The 16,251-nt window shown below is 37.2% G+C and overlaps 1 protein-coding gene across 1 annotated transcript in view; it reads right to left on the minus strand.

Moving 5' to 3' along the window:
• Positions 1 to 3,057: 3,057 nt before the first annotated feature.
• Positions 3,058 to 16,251, minus strand: part of LOC105033966 (protein ALTERED PHOSPHATE STARVATION RESPONSE 1-like) — a 30,523-nt gene continuing 17,329 nt past the window's right edge. The window contains exons 2-4 of the mRNA XM_010908958.4: positions 14,891 to 15,066; positions 8,612 to 8,835; positions 3,058 to 4,053 (exon numbers count right to left, since the gene is read on the minus strand). Coding sequence (XP_010907260.3) covers positions 3,261 to 4,053; positions 8,612 to 8,835; positions 14,891 to 15,066 — 1,193 coding nt within the window. The 3' untranslated portion in view covers positions 3,058 to 3,260. The remainder of the gene's footprint in view (positions 4,054 to 8,611; positions 8,836 to 14,890; positions 15,067 to 16,251) is intronic.

Below are 16,251 nucleotides of genomic sequence, written 5' to 3' on the forward strand. Positions count from 1 at the left end.
TGATTATGAGGACAATCAACGCATATGGCACACAATGACCTACACTTGATATCGCATCTTAGTAATAGCGTATCGTTTGGTCGTGAACCAATTTAAGAACTATGCGATAAATCCTCCTTTATCGATCAAAGTAGTCCTAAGGACTTCATCACAACATAGGAGTTCGTTAGAAGATATAACCTTGTGTTTATTACTCCGATAGGAGGTTGATCTCCAGAGGGCTCCCTTTGCCACTGTTTTGATGGGTGAGGTGACCTTCGTCGTTCTTCCGACTGCTCCTGTCGATGCCTGATGAACCGATCTAAGCGACTATGTTGAGTAAGCTCCTCAATTTCATCCCAAAGCTAAAGACACTCTTCGATGTTGTGGCCATGATCACGGTGATAGATGCAATACTTGTTGGGATTTCGGTGATCTGGATGGATCCACAACTTTCTTGCCTAAGAGATTCGATCCTTAATCTCCATCAACACTTTGGCTCGAGTAGCGTTCAGTGGCATGTAGTTTGTGAATATCTTAAATAGAGATACACGTCACTCTCCTCTGAAGGAATTCCTTTATTGGAGGTTCCATGGGGGAGTTTAGGACCTCGGATATTTGGGTGGAGAGCGGGAGTGCTACTGAATCCTTAGTGGAGACTTCGCCTCTTCTTCCTTCTTCTCTCCGGTAGGCACATCTATCAGGGGCTCATCTTTAAATGCTTCATCGGCCTACATGTACTTCTCTACTCAAGCCAACATATTGGCTAAGTCACGAGGATAGGTCTTCTCCAGAGAGTATCGAAGATCATTTTTCATAAGTCCACCCTTCAGGGCTATCATGGCGATGGATTGATCTAGATTGTGAACCTCCAATACATCCATATTAAAGCGACTGAGATAGGATCAAATTTTGACTCTCCCTCTTTCTACTTGATATTGACTAGAGAGTTAGATCCTTTCCACTGCCTCCTACTACTGACAAAGTGACCACAAACAAATAACTCATTTGGTCAAATGAGTGGATCGTCCATGACTTCAAACTTGAATACCAGTGCCAAGCTATACCCTTTAAGGTAGATGGGAAAGCTCGACAGAGGGCAGCATCGGTAGCCCCATGAAAGAGCATCAGGGTCTTGAAATTTTTCAGATGATCCATGGAATCAGTAATCCCATGGTAGCTTTCCAATTGCGACATTTTGAAGTTGCAAGAGAGCGATTCTTGCATGATCCGAATATTGAATGACAAGTCCATATGATATCCATCATCCCACATTGGAGCCTGATTGCAGAGTGCTTCACTCTGCTCGTTCATCTCTCAGAGCTTGTAGTTGATGTCCACATCTCGAGCAGTACAATCCTTCATACACTACGGAGGGAATCGCTGACTAGGAGTCGAGTCCTATCTAGAACAGAGACTCGAAGACTGCTGCATTCTTCACTCTGGGCTTTGCGGTCGACTATGGTGAGTTTGTTTCCCCTGCTCAGGGCTCCATAGGGAGATCTGTGATCACTTCTACGGTGGTAGCTTGGATTGCTTTACAGGATTGCTGGTTGCGGCTCTACCATCGATGCAGCATTGGTGGACTGTGTTGCTGCTGTCATCGCTACAGTATGAAACTGCTGCACCGCCACTGCTGTCGGTGCAGCATGGAGTTACTGCATTGCCTAGATGGTGGTGGTCAGGGTATGTACCTACTGAAATAGCAGGTTGAACTACTTCGCACTGATGACCACCACCAGTGACGGAGGTGGTGGAAGAACCTCTTGAAGTTGCACCTGGGCTGGGGGTTGGCCGTGTTCTCCACCACTTGGGAGGTAGCGGCATTGGATCGTCGGGAAGATGTTTTATATAGGGCCATGGTCTCGATCTCCTACTCCTTAAAATCAGATCATGGGCCCTTTTTCTAGCACAAATCATGGGCCCTTTTTCTAGCACCAATCTATTACCGTTGAAATTCAAATTTCGATCGGAGTTGCTAGAGTGGTGGCATGCCCTTCCTCGAAAGTAACTTGCAAAGCAAGTCCTGATCAGAGTTGACTCCGATGGGAATCCTCGAACGCTCAAATCAGATTTTAAAAAATAGAAGAAACAGAGCGTTTTAGAGAGATTGTGCATGCATACCTTTGGGATCCCTTGGAGGCCATTTTATAGGCGAGGGCTGAAAGGCCATTTTGAAAAGTTTGTTTGGCCGATTTGGATACGATACGGCAAAATTTTGGTCAGGATCTTCGAGATTGGGCAGTTACACCTACCTTATCTATTTCGAAGCCAACTGTGGTGCCACAGAAACTTTTGAATTTGAAATGAGAGCACAGATAGAATAGGACTGGCTTCGATTGAGAAGGCTTTGGAGCGGTCCAATGCGTTTAGGCACCGAATGAAGGTAGTCGAGATCAATTGTATTTGCTGGGATAAGGATAGGTAGAGTTTGAAAGTATATCTACCGCCGAAGTCTGAAATCCACCTGTTCAAATGTTAGCTTGCTGTGGAGGTGGGGATCGGTTGGTGGAGTCTTGATTACAGGCTGAAGTCAGGATCAGTCGGAGTTTGATGTTCTGCTTAGAAAGATCGCCAAAAATCAAGGATCGCCAAGGTTCGAAGTTAGAATCGGGAAGACCCAAAGTTATGTACTAAAAGATCTCCTTCGGACAACTCTCTCATGATTCAAGAGAGACATATCTATCTCCAAAATTGGGTACCTTCATCTCCAATAGTGCGGAGTATCGATCCTATACACTTCATCACATGCCTTCTCGCTGATTCATATCTTCAGCCTGGATGATAAATTACCCTCCAACAATGGGCATACAAAGAATAGAGAAACAGCTCAGCGTGGAGATTTCTCCAAAAAAGTGGGAAAGAAAATATTACAGCAGGATCCTTCTCTTTAGCAAAGTAAATTGGCCTCCGCTAATTGGGTTTTTGTTATCTCATGAACAGAATAAACAGTTTTTCTATATGAGAGACAGCTCAGGGAGGAGATTTCTCCGAAAAAGTGGGAAAGAAAAATTACAGCAGGGTCCTGCTCTTTTGCAAAGTAAATTGGCCTCCGCTAATTGGGGTTTTGTTATCTCATAAACAGAATAAACAAAGTTTTTTTTCTATATGAGTCATATTCAGCAATCCATACTTATTTTTTTACATAGAGAGATGGTGAAATCCCTTCTTCAGGTCATTCACAACAAGCAATAAACAACAAATATAAATCAAAGAACCTAAAAATAGGTAACACATACAAATTGAATAACTGTACAAGAAATTTCTTGAACTCGAGCTAGTTAAGCACCATTCTGTGACTGAGTGACAGATCTCAACTTCTTATACATCTCAGAACATGCTAGAGCAAAGTCTGATACAGCCCGAAAGAGCTCTGGCAGATGTGTCTGCAGACTCCCAAGCGACTTCTCTCTCACCTGCTGGCACAGCTTTCCATAGGCTTCCTCCTCATTCTTAAGCCTGCTCTCCAGAGTCTCTATTGCAAGCTTCCTTTCTGCCAGAGTGTCCTGATTAGATGCTCTGCCACCCTCAGGATTGGCCTCCTCACCTGATGCTGCCCTTCTCTCTAAATACTTATAGGACCAATCATCAAAAGCCCGTTTCTTTCGTATAAACTTTTTGCGGAGATCCTCACATTTCTCTTTTGTTTTCAGTTCATCCTGCTGATGCACCACAATTGTGCGTACAACTTCTGAAAAGCTATAAATAGCATTCCTAGCCAGCTCATCTGGGAGCTTCTCGAGCTGGTCGTTCCATGAATGCAGCAGGGCCTGGATAGGAGGTTGAGATGGTTGTGGTGGTGACGACACCTTCTCCTTCAAGCTGCTCTCAATTGGAATGAGGTTCAGCCTTAACCAGCTGTTGAGTGCTTTAATGTACTCTTTCTGACTTTTTGTTAGTTTTTCAAACTGTAAATGCCACTGTCTCACAATTTGCCAAAGCTGGACGGTACGTTCATGGTGCTGTTCACTAGTTTCCTTGGGAGCAAGCGAGATGTCAAATGCTCTGAGGTTCACAACAATCTCATGCTGGGTGCCATGATGTGCATGCACTGTTTCCCACATCTTTGCCATCCTGATCAAAATGCAACATTAAAAATTTAAGTAGATGAACCTCACTGTATTTGGGCACAATAAGGGAGAAAAATCATCAGGACTCGTATATTACACAACAATGATAAGGAGGTAGATGGCGACTTGCTTGCTTTCCATCTCATTAAAAGAGAACTACTGAGTAATACAAGCATTCAAGATATGGAACTCAAGAGACAAACAAATTATTAACATTTGTTCTGTCCTCTTAAGATTTTCCCCACATTCTCTCTCTTTTGTTTTCCGAGAAAAGCAAAAACAAGAAATTGAAAATGCGATGCAAGTTGTTATGGAAATACGAACTACATAATAAGCCCATTGCATGAGAATGCTACTTTCTCAGGGCTGGGGATTGATGTCCATATTATCCTTGAAATCAGAAGTTCGTAAGCTCATCCTCATTATGCCAAATTATGATTAAGACAAGAATTAATCTTGTAGATATGTTACTTGGGCGTGCGACAGAGTGTCAAGCGTTTAGGTATCCAGAAGAAGCTGACATAGGAATCCTTTAAAAATAGCATGTAGGGGCATGTTTCTTGTATTGAACATGGAAATATATCTATGTACATATGGACACACACACACACACACACATATATATATATATATATATGTACGTATGGATACACGCACATATATACATATATATTTATGTATGTATGGACACACACACACATATATAGGGGCAGACTTAGGTAAGATCGATCGAATTTGGACTCAGATCCAGTCAGGTCAAAACTGGACAATGGAGGCCCTACATCAATGATCCAAGCCGTTGGATATAATCTACTACCTCAAAACTACTAGCATACTAAAAATCATATGATTTGGAGACCCCTACCCTATGCATCAAGTGATCAAAAGATACATCTAATTCAATTTTATTTAGGCTGTCCAATTTTTGACTACTTGATGCATAGGCTAGGGGTCTCCAAATCATATGATTTTTTGTATGCAAATAGTTTTAAGGTAGTAGATCATATTCAACGGCTTGGATCATTGATGTAAGACCTCTATTATAGAGTTTTAACCTAACAGGATCTGAGTCCAAATTCGGTCAACTTGATTCTAGCCTGGCTCTATATATACATATAATGTGTGTACGTGGGAATTAATCAAGATTCAGATGCTGCATTATATTGTTCCAATTTGATTTCTCTCAAAAAAACATGACCAATAAAGTTGTTTTCCTCTCAAAATAAATTCCTATGACCATTATGGGCTAAGGAAGCACTAGCATGCAAAGAGTGCTTACATGGACGAATTTGCTTCTAAGTAGATGTTTCGGTATTAAGATTAGCTAGGATATAGGAAAAATTAAATCCGCTTGGATACAAGCCCTAAGGGCACAGGATGTCATGCATAGTAATAATTAATGAAGTCAATGGGAATGTGAAAATCCCACAAGGAAAGAAATCCTTGTATCAGGCTTTATTCTCTTTATGTTCTCAATATGCACCTCTTATCTCCTCCCCTTCCATTTCTTCATCTGCTTTCTCCTGGGGCATGACCACCCACCACTGTTTAACTTAAGCAACCACTGCCCTCCCCCCTCTCAACCACCAGCCATCCAAATACAATCTCACCCTCTCTCTCTCTATACATATATACAGAAACCTTGTTGTAGCTCCAACACGACCACCACCCACCTCAGTTTCACCTTCCCCTCTCCTTCCACCCAACTGCTGCTCCTCCACAATCTACTCTTCCTTTGCCATCTCCACCACCAACCTAGACTCCTACCTCTTTCCCCTTCTTACCACTGCCCCACAATACTTCCTCTTCCCCCGTACCAGATAGCCACCACCATCTAAAACCTCCTTGATCAAAGTAGGAGCTCAGACATGAACAGCCATGACATTTCAACCAAAATGGCAGTCTCCATGCAGCCTAGATGGCATTCAATCAAATGCTTAAGAGGAACCCCTCACATGTCATGCCATAGTCACTAGGCTAACCATATTAGAAACTAGGAAGTGTCATGAAGAGTGTCTTGCTCTTGTATCTGAAGATTCTGAACACTGTATAGAACTGAAATCTGGTAAATTTTCCTCCATGAGATATGAGGTGCAATCCCACAAGATGCAAATCTATATCCCACAAACATTTTATCCTATGGAGCAAAAGTCCTAAATAGATGAACAAGCCTTAATATTTCAAACAGAAGCATGGGCAACATGAATAATCACAACTAAAATTTCTATTAGTCTTAATGCCACCAGGATAAATTGACAAATTCGAAAGAAGATTCTTAAGATAATAAAATCATAGAGATTCCTCTTAGCTATTCAGACAAATAATAATAGAGATCTATAAACTCCTAATGAGCTGTGCAATAAAAAATGTGTCATTTGCTATTGAGATTCTAATGTTGAGCTTCGTGGTTTTACGTGTCAGCTGGAAAACTTTAACTTCAGTAGTTTTGAAAGTAGTTGTTTTCTTGACTACAATAATCATCCAAGAAATCCTAGCTAGCTCGATGTATAATTTCTTCATTTTCTATGCTTTTCTTGTGCATAAATTAATAATAACTGACCTCTCACCATGTAATATTTAGAAAATCCTTAGAAGATCCGACATCATGCGAGGACCATGCAAGCGTGTGCTTAATCCCACATTGGCTATATACTTGGGAGAAAATCCTGAGTTGCCACAAATGATATTAGAGCAAACCCAGCCCATGGCCCATCTAGACTAAGGAACACTGCAACACATGCCCTTTTAGTGCTGACCATAGGTCCTCCATGGTGTTGGTGATTGGATTTGAGCTGTTTAGATCCTTAGCCTAGCGAGGATACCAAGGCTTAAATGGAGTATGCGAGGACCCATGCAAGCACACGTTTGGTCTAATATCGGTTATGCACTAAGGAGATCTTGGATACTTATACAGACCAAGAAACACAAGTAACACCTTCTAACTGACCTTTTCGGATGAGGTCCTCAATTAGTACATATCATCTATAAGAAATAACAGTAAATACATTTTTTAGGACTAATAGAAATATATAAAAAAATGCAATAGGGTGTTAAAAATGTTACATAAGATCAAGCATATAGTTTATGGTAATCTCTATGTTAAGTTAGGTAGTAAAACAAAAATTCTATGTATAAGTTAAGATAAGAGGAAAATAAGAGATATAGATCAAGTTAGGTGGAGTCACCATAGTGAAAGAAAGACTAATTTGATTTTCATTAAAGATGCTAATATTATAGAACGAGGGTGAGCCTTGGTGCAGTGGTAAGGTTACTTCATTATGACCTAGAGGTCACAGGTTCAAAACATAGAAACAGTCTCTCTGCACAATGGGGTTAGGCTACATGCATCTAATCCCATCCAAACCCTGCAATAGTAGAAGCCTCATGCATCGGACTGCCCTCATGCTAAGATTATCAAAAGATGGAGAAAAACCCTCTAGCAAAGATATTTACTCCAACGAATTAAACCAGCATTTAATTAGGAAAATTGAAAAAATATAGGCATTGACAAGGTTGTAGAAGGTTCTGAAGTTGGTATGCAAAACCATGGAAAAGATTAGAAAACTCTGGTTGACTAGCTTATTCAATGGAAAACTACATCAAAGGAAATGCCAAAGAAAAAAAGAATATTATTATATCTACTGTGAAAATAAATGTAATATGAAAAATTGCAAAAACTAAAATCGAATTACACATATATAAGAAGATATGGGCGTCAGAGAAGATATAAAAATTACAAAAGCTACAATGATCTCTAAGAATCAATTTGCCAACATGCCAAGTGCTCAACAATGCAAGCTATACTACTTTAGACATCTAATGAAAAGATTTAGGATAGTGAATGAGAATTAATATATGGTCTTGATCAGCTATGACATAACAAATGTTGGAATAATAAATGTTTTGTAGGAAGGTTAGGCTAGGTGATGTAGGAATTCTAAAAAGGAGTAGTGACAACTGCTGAATAATAGTAACAAGAGAAGCAAGTCCTTGTCATGGGGAGCCTACACCAATGTTGGGCCAAAAGGATCTCTCATCATATCTTTCGTAGATGAATATTCAGAATAAGGTCTGGCATGCTCCATTGAAATTTATTTGTACATAATATTGTAAATTTATGACACAAGCATAGAAGTAAATGCTGAATTAGAACTATAAACAAATCACAAAATGTATCTTAAGTAAAATTATATATAAAGGACCTTGCAGTAAAAATGATAGTCAGTCAACACAAAGCAACTTAAGCAGATCTATTAGGGGCTTTTTGAATCCCTAATCAAGTTATCATGGGATAATTCTCCACATGAACTGAAGTTGTTGAGGTAAAACTCTTGCTTAGAAACTCTGATAAAGGCCAAGACACTGAAATAACTCCAAATGGTACGGTTAAGGCTTGTTAGTCATAATTAAGATTTTACAATTAAATTAGCAGCTGAATAACAGTCTAAAAGGTACAATGACAAAATAACAGAATGCAGTGATACTTTTAAAAAACATTCTACTGCCTAATATACAGTGTAATCAGCAAAAAAGCCCTTTCCTAGAATTACAGAACAACTTACCCATCAACAAGGTCCACCAATGTTGCATATAGCTTATCACCACGTAGACAGTTAATTTCTGAAACTGTAGAATCCACAGATTGCATATGGACTATGTATCTTGTATGCAAATGACTTACGGCTGATTTAGTTTTCTCCAGTGCTTCAGAATGGAGACCATGTTTCTTTTGCTTATTGAGTAAAGCAACCTTCCTTTGATACTCAATCTTTATACCTTCACCTGCCTGTCTCCAATAAATAAAGCCATCATTAGATTCAACATTTGAAGGAGAAGATGAATAAGAAGTTATGTTGCAAGGAAAACATAAGCACAACACGGACATCCAAAAGCATGTGCTCAGAACACTCTTAGATGTTACACCATATCTGTGGCAGTCATTTTTGTAGACTTTCTTTCCCTATATGTTCAAAAATACTCCTACACACATAGACATGTGCAAACACACAAGTCTGGATAACTCAACAAGTAAGATTTGCAATGTGGAATGGCTTTCATGCAACCAAATCAAAAATTTCACAAATAAAAAGCCAGGAAAATCATTTCCGTACCCCATGCAATTAAGCTTGCATGTGTAAACACCAACACAAAAGTCTAATCAACTGCAGGAGAAACATTCGGAATTTAAAATGATGTTCAATGCATCCAAAAGCATATAATTAGAAATTGAAATTCAAGCTAATCACCTCCAAGATCTATCCAAATAAGCACATGGAAATAAGATTACTGAAATTTGAGAATCCACCAAAGCAATTGCATATAAAAAAAGCCACAGCAAAAATATTGTAAACATGACGGGAACCACAGTAATATTGACCATTTTCATCTAGCAAGCACATATCAATCATGCATACAGATCAAAAGTTTATATTAACATAATCCACAAAGCATATATCATGGTTTGATCAGTATCTATACATGTATCAGCACCCTAGAAGTGTCTGTCTGCTTTGGATATCAGGTGCCAAATGGAAGAATGCACCCTGAAAGAGATTAAAAAGGCTCACATGGAAACGAGAAACAACTCAAGTTAATTTAATTCAAAAGAGAACTCCGAATTTTCTTCCCTTTTCTTTTAATGTATGGAGAACATATGCACTAGCATTGTACAAATTCTATAAAAATTACAATTTATACACAGTCAATAACATATTTTAAATGCAATGTTAATTGCCCTTGGGGAACTTAACTAAGATATTGAAAGAACCGTAAAATACAGTTAGAAGTAGTCTATCATACCAACCCAACCACCTAGTGCAGGGTGTACTGAACCGTACCACCCCCAAACAGTGATTCAGCATTTTGGCACAGAACAAGGCCCAAGGTCCCAAACCATGCAATTCCAACCTAAAGCAACTAGAACCAGGCAGTTCTGCTCAGTTCAAGGTGGTTCGGGTCCTGTTCCATCTTAAATGATTGGGAGGGGGGCAAAGAAGGCCATTGTGCCTTCTCTATCTCTATCTATTTTTTCTCCACTCAAAAACAATGAAACAAGAGGTTTTTTTTTTTTTTTTGTGGATTTTCCAACCCAAAATCAGGTAAACAGCCCTCTCCCTTCCCTTTCCTCCCGTTTTTTCTTTTTCGTGCCAAAAATCAGACAAAAAAGAGGAAAATGACGGAAGATCACGGGAAAATTTTGGATTTTGTATGCTGCAGATCTACTTCTACATAAAATCTACATAATGCATAAAAATCATAATTTTTCATTAAATAATTTTTAGATTAAAATTATATTTTTGAATTAAAAAATAATAATAAATTAAATAATGATAAAAAATTGTCTGAAAAATTGGTAGAATGTTTGGGGATGATCACCCCTGATAGGGTTATTTGTTTAAACTTGTTTAAACAAATTTGATAGCAATTTGTTTAAATTTGGGGATGATTACATTGGTAGCAATTTAAGCCCAAACACAAATAAATTTGAAAAATAAGTGATGATTAGTGCTTCCCTATATGTTGAGAAAAATATATGTAACATTCCTGATAGGATGCTTCACTAATCCGAAGAAAATTAATGTTTCATAATTAAATATTGATTTTTAATTAAAAATAAATTAAAATATTTAAATAATTATAAAAATTATAAAACTAGTATTATGTATAAATAATGTCGAAGTATTTCTAAAGTAATAATCTATTTTTTAGTTTTATAAAAAAACTTCACTAATTTTTTAAATAAATAATTAAATAATTATCAATTGAATAAAAACATATGTAGCATCCCCAGTAGGATTCTACATTAACATGATTAATTAATCCTCTAAATATTTATATAAAATTAATTAAAAAATATTTAATCCATATAAAATTATAAAAAATTAGTATTATTTATAGATAACGTAGAATATATCCTAACATAATTTGATGATTTTTTGCATTAAAATATAAATTCACTAATTTTTAAATAATTAGTCAAGAAATTATCAATTGATGACATAACATACTTATTAAACTTGCAAAATTGAATCCAAGAAGGGAAAATAAGAAGCCGAAGTGAATAGAGCTGATCATGAATAACAGACTAGGTATAACATAACAAAAAATAAGACTGACGGAGAGATTCTGATGATTAGGAGGTTGCATATTTTTTGGATCTCATGTACAGCACATTCGATAGATTTGATATTAATGGACATCAAAAATATTCATAGAGTTAAATAGACAGTCGAAACAACACAATCCATTACTAGATTCGTATAGAACCACACAATGACTATATCTTTGATGAGGAAATATATGGTGGATAAGATATTAAGGCCAATAGTCACCCACTTTGCCACAATTTACATTCCACAAATTACATTGTATCATATGTTTGTGAGTGCCAAGTGGAAGGAGAGTAGATTTGCTCAAGCTGACATGGAAGGCAGGCACATGGAGGGATTAGTCATGAGCTAGCAATTTTAACAGCAGAATGAGAGAATTGTTAAGACTATCTCACTATTATATTGAGTGCTGAGAGCTGTAGACAATGAGAGATACCCTTAAATAGGCTTCTTTTATCACATGATGATGGTTGCTAAGGCCGAAATCAGGTAGGCAGATCTAAAGCATACCCAAGAGTACATTGACATCATCGAGGAAAGAGGAGATTATTAGATTGGTAAGGAGTACATTTAGCAGGTAATAATTTATTCATTCTTGTAATTGTTTATTCTTACACAACAAAATCCAATGTGCAATCATTTGATCGTTAACTAAATAATTGCAAAATATTGGCAGCCTATCACCTTAACAAGATGTTCCTATATAGTATCCCAGGAATGGACATGGACGATGAACTTCTGATCGCCTTACACTATGTGATCTATAAGATGAGCCTGATCCGATCGTTGTTGCCCGATGTCTGAAAGAGGTAAGTTATTTTAATGGCATACATGATCATTACTTTGTCAATTAAGCAAATTATTGTCATAATATAATGTGTCTTTCATAGAATAAAGTGTTTAGGGAGGCTCCCATAGCTTTGGTTCGAAGCCGCTATGGCAAGCAAAGAAAGCATGAATCTAGGAATTTTTGGACACCGGCTAGTCTAATTTTTTATGATAAGTTGTGTTTGATATGTGATTTGCTTGATTGTATTTGCAGCTGAACTATAGTTCCATTTTGGACAATCATCAAAAATCCTACAAAGGTTGGCCATCCGGGTCCTCTCAGACAATCTCTAGTGGCAAACAAAGGAACCACCTCATATAGAAGCACTTGAATGAATTGGTATATTATTCATTAAATTTAAGGCTCAGATTGAAGTGTATTGAAGAGGAAATAGAGTTGAAGTATGATTATCCACCACAATCATTTCGTATATGATGAGCAGGATCCGATGATTAGTTGACTTGGGGGCAACAGCCTATGCTTGATAAGCCAGGATCAGCTCCTTGACTGGCTAGTTTCATAGCAAGAAAGGATAGGGTGAATGCGAAACAACCAGCAGAATGATACATACAACGCTTATTGAGTTGAGCAACTATAAGGGTCGAAGGGAGCTGAAAATCATCGTAAGGTTCCATGTCCAAGATATCCTCCAAGAGATTTAAGAGAGAGATGTTAAGATGAGGCCACTAAAGTAGTTGGTCTAGTTAGGCAACTAGGGCCAGTCAGGGTGGTGTGTGCAATCGAACCACCTAGCAAAGCCAGGTTGATATTAGGAGCATCCAGGAAAAGAAAGCAGTCCTTATATCACTAAGAAAGGAAAAAGAAAGGGAACTGCAATTCCATTGGAGAGAGTGGATGAGAAGTCTATTCACTTTGATTTAGAAACTTGTCAGCCCTCATATGACCGGTTGTGAAATCATCTTGCAATAATAGCAATGATGGCAATGACAATTTGAGTGATGATATATCTGGCGGCCAAGGAGGACACAGTGGGCATAACATGGCAAAATATCACTCCGAGGATCGTTGATTCAAATGTGAATCTCAATTCAATCATGCCATACAAGATATGGACCATGGTGGATGACTTGAGAGAGCCCGTGAGGATAGCATTGCATACATGAGATAAGCCTCTCAAGATCTTTTGGGACATGGCACTGCCGGTGCAAATGACCTTGCATATGGAGTAGGATCCCTAGACATACTAGATTGGAGTCATACATTGAATCCTTTCCCACATAGCCAAGCTAGAACCTATGTGGATATTTTTCACCTGAAGCATCATATTCAAGAAGCTACCACCCTCCATAGCCTCAGGCAGCTTATGAATCAGATTTTCATTGCTGCAATCTTCAGATGGCTAGTCCAGTATCAGATAGAGAGATTAGCATTAGGGTGACCATCCAATAGGTGCAGGTTATGGAATGCAAGGATATGGAGAAGATTATTTGAAAAGTTGAACTACTATCCCGGGCTTGAACTATGACCGTAATCCCGACATCTATAAAGGACATAAATATTCCATGAAATTTTAGAGATCAGTACACGTTTTGTACTTTAAGTTCATTTGATATATTTATATGTATATTCAATTATATATACTTATGCATTTACCTATATTACCATTGTATTAATTGTACTTTAAGTCCATTTGATGACAAAATAGGATATGAAAACAACATCAAAATCCTAAATGAAACAGCCATAATGATTAAAACAGTAACTGAAAAAATTAGAAAAGAAATGAAAAATAATAAAAAAATTCCACACTAGTTAGATGATAGATATGCCATACAGTACCATGTGTCAGTACAGTACCAAACCAGTACCATACTGTACCAATCACTAACTGGTTGAAATCAGTATCTATTTGGCACCCGGTACCTGTTTGGCATAACTTGGTTATAGTTGGTGTAAAATAAAATAGCTAGATATGGGGTTAGCCAATACGTTCTCCAAACTGAAATCTTAAACCATGACAAAGCCATGCACACCAGCAAACCCATAGTGTCAGATTTGCAGCATGTTGTGTAAATTATTTTTTCAGCCAAAAATTACAAGTTTTTCCTAGATGTTATAATTAGGTTTTAATGTTCCAAAAGCATTGAGTAGTTGTCGCATGCTAGAAGACTTGATAACAATTTATAGAAAACAACAATAAAGGAAACAACAATCTACATATCTTAAGTCAGGTAAGAAGTTGCAAGAATAGAGTATGAACTCTTAAAAGATGAGGTGGGTGTATGATATAACTAAAAATTTAAAACTATTTAAATTGGTAAAACATGGAGTTGCATAAATCAAAGATGAAGTGATGATTTAATTAATTGACACAGTATTGATATTTTGCAACGAAAATCAAATGAGGCAACCATTAGAAAGGATTCAAATTTGTATGAGAGTTTGGGGAATATTAAAAAGAAACCATGGGTAAATCTACATACAAGTTACAACAATAACCTAAGGAGTTTGTGCTTTGATGGGGATAAAGAAAAATATAAACAACTCATAATGCAATGAAAAATAATGAGGACAAAGCATGTTATCATGGTTATGGCTATACCATGTTAGCTCACTAGATGATTTTGCAGTAAAAATGGTTTCTTTTGGTAATAATAAAACTATGAAATGTTACTAAAGAAAAGCAACAAAAAATAATAAAAAGAAAATGTCCCCTGCTATTACTTGATGCTTTCAAACCTGAAGGAATTTATCTTGGATGCCTTGAGATAGTAAAGTAAGACATCTAAGGACAACCACAGGGAAGGGCTAAGGCTTGTTGCTTATGTCGAAAATCACCAAGTTGGAACCAGTAGAACAAAATCAAAAAAAAAAGAAAAGAAAAGAAAATATGATTAAAGAGCATAAACATTAAACTAAATCAAATATCAAATGCAATGTACCTTCACTTCATCATGTAGTTTCTTTTCCCATGCTAGCATCTTATCTAAAATGGTCGCATGCGTTTCCCATTCATCATTATCAAAATCATCCTTCCCATCATCCGGGTTAGGTATGCCTTTAATTGAGCGATTCCATGTGATAACTCGCATAACTCTTGCAGAATGATCAATGTGTCCTACAAGGAACATATAAAGCATCATCAAGATATTTTTTTTGGAAGAGATGATTCAGTGCCAACTCAAAGAAAACATTGAATCACAATAAATGAAATGGATTATATTAAATGATTAAAGAATGAAGAATAGGTATTTTACACAACACAACATGTTAGCAATTTATCACTATCACATGCTGTTCCATGCTTTCCATATCAAAAGAAGTCATGCATTCTATTTCTTGCTCTACAAGCAAATTAGGAAAGTAAGAGAGGCTAATGAAATATAGGATTATATCATGATGAATGCCTATGTTATGTTTTACTAGGCTACATGGTATAAATAGTATGACCATCCAAATATTTGTTATGATCATAGATCTCAAAATCAAAGAGCATATAAAGTAGAGATCACAAAAGTACCATAATTATTATGATACGAAAATAAAAAAAGATAGAATGCAGTATGATGTGCTTGTGCTAACTAAGGGCCAGAATGGTGCACATATCTTGCTACATCATGTTGTATGGTAGGTACATACGTACATGCAGACATATCTACATATGTAAACACATACATACATATGTATGTACCTATACATACATACATACATACATACATACAAATGTACTTATGTATATAATAACATATTTTTTAACTAAAATAAATTTAAAAATTTCATACTTAAAATCAAAGAGCATGAAAATAAAAAGAATAAAAGACACCACAATTATCATCATATGCATATTGTGCCCTTGCAAGTTAAGGGCTAGAATGGTACACATATCATGCCGCAATGTGTTGTATGAGCAGTATATGTATACATGCATACTTTTTAATTTAAATCGCTTGAAGAATTTTATTCATTTTAACTTACATCCAACAACATGAAAAGAGTAAAAGACTCCACATTTTGCCTAGCCAAAATAGTCTAAAAATCCAAAAAATTGAATGCAGCATATCGTGCCCAACCAAAATGATAATCATCAAGATCTGCAACATTGATACTAGCTACTTAATGGCCAGGAACCATGTTGGTAGCACCAGACTGTACCAACACATAATACAATAACACCATGCAGGTACTTACAGTCTCACCCAAAAGAGAAGCGGGAGGGAGGGAGGAGCATACCTCAATTGGAGGTGGATAGGGATGCAAGGCCCAACCTCCACAACGAGCTTAAGGGCATGGAGGGAGGTGGAAT

The sequence above is a fragment of the Elaeis guineensis genome, chromosome 5 (assembly GCF_000442705.2).
Source record: "Elaeis guineensis isolate ETL-2024a chromosome 5, EG11, whole genome shotgun sequence".
In the NCBI taxonomy this organism is placed as follows: Eukaryota; Viridiplantae; Streptophyta; class Magnoliopsida; order Arecales; family Arecaceae; genus Elaeis; species Elaeis guineensis.